At 32.2% G+C, this 7,721-nt stretch overlaps 1 protein-coding gene across 1 annotated transcript in view; it reads left to right on the forward strand.

The window, feature by feature from the left end:
• Window positions 1-7,721, forward strand: part of LOC117104167 — a 29,888-nt gene that overhangs the window by 15,222 nt on the left and 6,945 nt on the right. Inside the window, exons 12-18 of the mRNA XM_033244863.1 lie at window positions 1,235-1,333; window positions 1,853-1,966; window positions 3,756-3,933; window positions 4,220-4,479; window positions 5,482-5,624; window positions 6,981-7,134; window positions 7,308-7,418. Coding sequence (XP_033100754.1) covers window positions 1,235-1,333; window positions 1,853-1,966; window positions 3,756-3,933; window positions 4,220-4,479; window positions 5,482-5,624; window positions 6,981-7,134; window positions 7,308-7,418 — 1,059 coding nt within the window. The remainder of the gene's footprint in view (window positions 1-1,234; window positions 1,334-1,852; window positions 1,967-3,755; window positions 3,934-4,219; window positions 4,480-5,481; window positions 5,625-6,980; window positions 7,135-7,307; window positions 7,419-7,721) is intronic.

Here is a 7,721-nt window from a genome sequence, read left to right on the forward strand (position 1 = left end):
CGGAAAGACAAAAAAAATACCCTCTATTTTTACCACTTCACATTTTACTAAAACCCTCTGATTTATGAAAGTCTCTTATACACATCTAGATGTGTATAAGAGACAGTCATCAACCCAACTCATTTTTTCCAAATATCTCAGCGTGTTATTTCGATCTCAGTCTACGAAAAAAATGTTAATTGAAAAATTAATTATGACACATTATTTGTTATAAAAACCTTTAAACTTACATTTAGACCTGTTACTCTTCTGTGATCAAAATTGTTTCTAGCATTAATATTTTTTGGAAAAAGTTTTGATTGGATATTAATGAAAAACATACACAGTCAAACACATTCAATGAACATTATCAAATGCTGACTGAACATTTTTAAAATGCTGCCTTGTTTCTAATTGGTAAATAAAGGTGAGTTCTGGGTTAGAAATTAAAAAAAAAAAAAATTATTTATTATTTAAAAATTATAATTTTCACCTTTAAAAATGATAATAGTACCTATTCTTTTGTAAAATAACATGAATTTAGAATTTTCCAACATATACATTCTGCATAATAATTGCATTTAAGAAAGCTATTTTTTACTATATTTTAAAATTTAAAAATACTATGTATTTGGATCATTTTTTTCACATTTTACCATTGAAATACCAAAATATTGATTTTAGATCTTAATTCTATATAAAATGAGCTTTAGTTTGATAACAAACTTGATGGGATTTGATAAGTATGAAAAATTACAAAAAATCACTCTGCATTATGAAATTGCCCATATACCATTCCTATATTTACAATTTATGCTGTTTTTTGTCAATCGATTGTTTAACAATGCTTTACTTCAACATCTTAATCTAAAAAATAACAATTGATTGTATTTATAACAATGTCAAATGCAATGATGTACTAAATAGACGCAATATACAGTACAAAGGCAGTGTAAAGTGCTATGTGTTTCCATTACAAAATTACAAAACCTTCCCTAAGATGAATGGCAGTAAACTCTTTGATGGAGGTGATTTCAAAATTATGGCAATCATCTCTTTATTGTGATGGATGTTGTCACATAAAAATGTATGTTTTATAACTTCTTAACAATTATGAAACAATAAATGACTACTGATGTTTGTAATGGTTGTATTATCTTCGATTCACAGCCCGAATATTTTTTTGATATGTGATAAATTCTAAGCATATCCTAATAGTATATTGTTTTTTTTTGTTTTTTTTGTTTTTTTATAGATATTTTTGTATGTGGTGATTTTGAATTTATACTATTGGAACAAGTGTGTGATGGAATCATTGATTGTGCTGACTTCAGTGACGAGCTACAGTCTTGCCGTAATTATGGAAATAAATAAACATTGTACACAAATGCTGGGGTGCAATCTACAAATTTTGAGTTTTTGCATAGAATATGCAGGAACTCCAATTTGTAGTATTTGGGTATAATGCGCAGAATCTTCCTAAATCAGAGTGTTTGCATATCTTTATATTGTTAAGTATTTCAAACACAATAAGTTTACAACTAAAGCAAATGAGCCATTGATTAATTTGTATTTTTTAATATAGGAATTATTTCACTTATTTTGTAAAATTGTCTTTAATATCTTAATTACTGTATAATCTTCATTTGTATACCAAACAACAATTTGTTATTTTTAAATATAAAATACTCATTTGACTAAATAAGAGCTCACCCTACCAGTAGGCCTCCCTGTTATAACCCTCATCTCATCTCTATATGCTATCTGTACGCGTTCTACCAATTCTACCATAACGCTAAACGAAATATAAACATGACACTGTATTATCAATAAACTTTAATTGCATTATAAAACAATGATTGTTTGTTTACAGCTTGTAGTGACGACAGTTTTCAGTGTGCGAATGGTGTCTGTATTGCCGCTGCAAAACGATGTGACCGAGAAAATAACTGTCTCGATTGGTCAGATGAACAAGGCTGCTGGAATGGTAAGAGTAATTCGCAGAGAGGGATTGGTGTGTTTAATGTGACTAAGCGCCAGCAGATTTTTTTAAACGTCAAAAAATAATTTTTTAAATTAAAATTGTATTGTATTTTATAGTATAATAATGTATATATCTATGTAATTGTTTACATTTTCACAATTTTAAGTGATGGTATTTACTCAATTGTACACTCAAAGTTTCACACACCACACTTTTTCGTTGTTTGTAGGTGAATTTGTGGAACACTGAAATACCTTGAAGATTTATATATATCGTTGTACTTTGCTATTATTATTATTTTTATTATTATTAATATTATTTAATTTTTTTTACACTCTATTGTTTATCTTTCATTATCTGTTTGTGTTTAATTTGCGCGAGATAAGCTCTAGACTTTACTGTAGTTTAAGATTAGGTCCGGGGTCCCCTTACAGGCTTGTGTCTCCTTGGTTCCTGGCACTTGTAGGCCTATCAGCTTTTATAAAAAAAATGTAACGATATACAAATGAATAAATATTGTATTTAAATAAGGATTAAAACCGTCGCCGTTATTAATCTGAATTCCAATAGCAAGTTACCCAAAAATACAATAATGATTTTATATAGTCTTAATATGCCAATTCATGGTTATTGACTGAACTGCGCATGCACGTATCCTACAGTATCCAGGCCAATCAACATACACTTATTTTAATGGCGTTTTTGTTGATTGACCTTGAAAACAGCCTGCCCGGTTCTAACTATCAATTGGCTTTTTAGGTAATCTGGAATATCTTCACTGTGCTGACATTTTTTTTCATAGGCATACTATGCTTAATCTTACAACCAATGTGACGATTGGTGAGAGCAGGTTAGCTTAGTCAGCTAAACTGGTGGTAGCCACTGAGTGTGCACTGAAGCGTGGACATCTCTAAGCGGTCCCCGGTTCAATTCATATTGCTGCTTTCCTTGTGTTTCAGCTGGAGGGCTGAAATACAAGTTACAATAGCGCACTCTCTTTTGGATGAGACGTTTAAGCCATTGGTCTATTGTGCATTGTTGCCCATGTGCACGTTAAAGAATGCAGTATCACTATTTGGAAAATAGTATTGGATTGTGTCCCGGTGTACTGCTCAATCACCACTAGAAGGACCCCACTGGAAATAAGTCCTATTTAGACTTTTGTGGGTTATCCTTGGTGTTTACACCGAATAAATTCATCCATTAACAGACAAAAACCTGTAATGTCGATCACTATTTTTACTCTAACTTGAGTAAGTTATTTCTTTATAACAGTTGCTTCTGAAAAATGTGGAAAATAGTATTGGATTGTGTCCCGGTGTACTGGAAATAAGTCGTATTTAGACGTTTTTGGGTTATCCTTGGTGTACACCGAATAAATCCATCCATTATCAGACTAAAACCTGTAATGTCGATCACTATGTTTACTCTAACTTGAGTAAGCCCATTGCCCGTAGAACTGAGAAAATTGTTTTTAGACATGCTAAGGCCTGTATAAATGCTTTTTTAAACTCCGTTTTTATGTCATTCCCACGGATGTGGGATGAGATCTCTTCTTCTATTACCGATTTATTGCTTTTTTGTGATTGCGCTTTTTTCTCTGCTTTGTCTTCTTTTTATGTTAATTAAATCCTGTTTCTGTTTGTTTCTGTTCTAGTACTAGTTGGAGAGTCTTTGCACAGTGAATTTGTTTGCTTTGTGACAATCCACCAAAATAGTGCTAGGTTTGTGATGTTTATAAAAAATAAAATAAATGAATGAAAATGAAATAAAAGCTATTTCTTTATAACAGTTACTTCTGAAAAATGTGGATCACAACCTTTCTTACCTGCTGAAGATAGGATTGTTGGAGGTGAAGATGTACCACCAGGGAAATGGCCATGGATTGGTTCAATCACAGCATATGGATCTCATTATTGTGGTGCTGTATTAATTGATCATGAATGGGCGTTGACAGCTGCTCATTGTCTGTAAGGGTTTAGATAAGTACTTTATATGTTTTTCGCTAAATCGTCACTCTATAAAACCTTAATATAATTTATTGTTCAGTTTGAAAAACATCCTTATGATGTCGACTAGACCAATTGATATATTTTCATTCACATTTTTGTAGTGTGATAGTTCTAACCAATTTGTTTTACGTAACTTACGCATGGCTATATAAGCTTTTCTTATGGTATCATTGTTTCTAATTGTGTGAACAGAGACGGAGAACTAATGCTTAACTTTATTGTAAAATATGTGTTTTTCTCTTAGTGGTAGAAGAATAGACTACATCAGATTCGGCACCACAGATCTTGAGTTTCATTCTTCAGTCTTTTATGAGGAGGTTGGCGTAGCTGAGGCGCTTCCCCATCCACACTATGATTATTATACGTTAGCGAATGACATTGCCCTTCTGAGGCTAGAAAGACCAGTCAATTACAGTGCATTTATACAGCCTATTTGCTTTGGTGAAGATTTTGCAGTCGGTACTGAATGTGTGAGTGCTGGTTGGGGTCGACTGTATGAATACGGTAATATTCTAATAACAATTGTGGTATAAACATATTATTTAATTAAATAGATTTATTGTATAAACTCACTATAACATGTCATTGTTTTTGCATAATATTTATATATAGTGCTTCAGCAGAAGCAGAAACAAAAACACCAATATTAATGACTTTTGTGTAGTTCAAATATAATTTATAATTCAAATTTAAATAGATATGCACTATTTTAAAATAAAATTTGGAATGCCGTTGAATTAATTTAGTGCTGGAACAAAGGACAGGTGTATTGTTAAAAAGTGTAGCTTCGTTATTGGGTTTGTATACAACCACCTTGGTTTAATGTTGTATGTGGTTCTTATCCAACTCCAGAAGTGCTTGGGTTTTCATAAAAATTACTTGCCAGTATATCGTCACATTCTATATGTTCAATGTATTTTCTTAGTAAATTTTTTTTTTTTTTTAATTTTGCCTAACAACAGTGAATGCATGGCAACTTTCAGCAGTAGAATGTTTCTTACATTCATACATATATACATTATATATATTGTGTGAGATTGTTGCAAAAATCTGGACAAGGAACATACTTTTTCAACATGATCTTCAGCGGCCTGACAGTGAAAGTTTCTAAACCTTAGAATTCTTATGGGTATTTTAGGTATTGTTTAGTTTAAATTTGCCAACATTGCCCGGCCATGTAGTCGGTGGTATTGCCTTTGGAATTGGCAAAAAATAATACAACAGCAGTAAAGATCAGAAATCTTCTTGATCCAAAGGGTCAGACTCCTCTCTTTAAGGCTGAATTTGAGTCCTCGGAATAGAAGTTTTCTTTCTTCGTTGGAAAACTGACAGTTAATTGGAACAACTTAATTTGTGATCTTGCACGGATTGTAAATAAGCTGAACATTGTGTGAAAGTTGTATCACTTGTGATATGTATATATCTATGTATAATCCTTGAATATTTTCTTTTTTAAATTTGTTAATAAGTTAAACATTAAAATATTGTTATATATAATATCAACAGGGCCAATTCCAAATACAATGCAAGAAATTACAGTCCCAATAATCAGCCAAGAAGAATGCAGAAATGTCTCTCAACTTGAAGAAATAATAACAAACTCTACCATTTGCACTGGAGGATTTGAGGATGAAAAAGGAATATGCAGGGTAGGTTTTTTTATAAATATTTCCAAAAAAAAAATGTACATACAATCATTCAGCTAAAAAATAAAATTATCCTAAAATTTCATTCATTCATTGTGCTTTTATTATCGAATGCATTAAAATTAAAACGTGATTGAATTGCGAGTAGTAGTAGAGAGCAGCTAGCTCAGTCGGCTAACATGGTGATAGCCGCAGTGTGTGCACTGAACCATGGAGATCTCTAGGTCCCCAGTTCAATTCCCTTCGCTGCCTCTCCTTGTGTTTCAGCTAGAGGGCTGAAATACAAGTTACAATAGCGCACCGTCTTTCAGATGAGACGTTTAAGCTGTTGGTCCCATGTGCATTATGGCCCATGTGCACGTTAAAGAACGCAGTACACTCTTCGGAAAAGAGTAGGGGATTGTCTCCCGGTGTACTGCCCAATCACCACCAGAAGGACCCCATAGGAAATAAGTCTTCTTCTAGACTTTCGTGGGCTATCCTTGGTGTTTACACCGAATAAATCCTATCCAATCCAATCCTAAAAACACAGTAAAAACTACAAAAAAAGGGAAAAAACTCAAACAAAGTATTTTTGTATTTACGTCATAGACCAGTATCACATAAGCTTTAACCATAAAATTTGTTAGAAGTTATAATTTAAGCCTATTGTATATTTAGTTATTGAATTAAGGTATGATGTAAATAAATCCATTAGTTGATCATGTGTATTTACACTTTATTTATAAAATTAACGAAAATAAATTGCAAACTATGCTACTTTAAGCGTTACAATTTATGGTAGTCATGGCCATCAATATGCTTTGTCCTTAGTTTTGGGCCTTTACAAATAGTTCAGTGGATGTAATATTATACTATATTATAGTTGACTGCTCATGAGGGAAATGGTGAAATCTATTGACCCGAAGTGATGTGGAGACCGTAAAGTTATACATGACCTCAGGCCTCATGAACCTCTTGTAATCTTTAAATCTTCTCGTGTGCATAAATAAAAACTTCTTATAGGCGCCTACAAAGTAGACAATTACTTTCACATGCATATACTATTCTATAGAACCCACTTCCTGTACATGTAAAACAGCCTTCAGTGGTTATATACCGTTATTCAACAAAAAATCATTGTTATTTTCCTATAAATGATTTCCATTATTTTACAACATGGAACAATGCTTTAATCATACATTAATTTCACCATTTAAAAAATTTAAACCATTGTCATTGTGCCACTGAACTTTGCCTTACGTAATGGAATTTTTGTGTTTTTTTCGAAATCATTGTATAGTATGTATACATACATGTGGCTCAGTTTGTCAACATACATTCCATTTTGTACATTTGTCCTTCAAATTGTGTTTTCAGGGTGATAGTGGTGGGCCTCTGATGTGTAAACGTGATGGTATATGGTTTGTTGCTGGTGTTACTAGTTTCACTAAAAACCCGTGTGCTTCTGACGTTGGTGGTTTTACAAGAGTATCCAGCTACACCGAACTGATAAATGATATACTTAGTGGCGGTGAGTGATTGAACATTTTTGTTTAAAACAAACATGGATTTTTGTGTCTTTACACATGCCTAATTAAGCTCATATTATCGAAGTTAAAATAATAATAATACTACTGTGTACAGTATTTTTTTCAACCATAATTATCAAGCATTCTGTAATCATTTGTCATTTTGTAACCACAGTTGAATGTGATCATGTCTGCATCAGAGGTGGTTGTATTTCAAGAAACTTGATATGTGATGGTATAAACGATTGTCAGAAAGGTGATGATGAATGGGACTGTTCAGCTCCAGGTAAAAGATAAATATTAATTATTGTAATGTCAGTTGTTTCCGTCTAAAAATACTTTTTACAATCAACTTACAGGGTAGCCACTGGAGCTTTTATTAGGAATTCAACGGTTTCTTGGTGCATTCCCAATAACAAAAATCAATATGATACACCCTCCTTACATCTTAATTATTTATTAATAAACGGTTTCTTGGTGCATTCCCAATAAAAAAGTCAATATGATACAAACATAGTGGCCCATACAAAATGATGTCTGTATTTTAATTTACCATCGTCTCCATATTTTTATATATATATATATATAT

Source organism: Anneissia japonica, unplaced genomic scaffold (assembly GCF_011630105.1).
Source record: "Anneissia japonica isolate Jap-2015-1 unplaced genomic scaffold, ASM1163010v1 scaffold3531_len492141_cov184, whole genome shotgun sequence".
NCBI lineage: Eukaryota > Metazoa > Echinodermata > Crinoidea > Comatulida > Comatulidae > Anneissia > Anneissia japonica.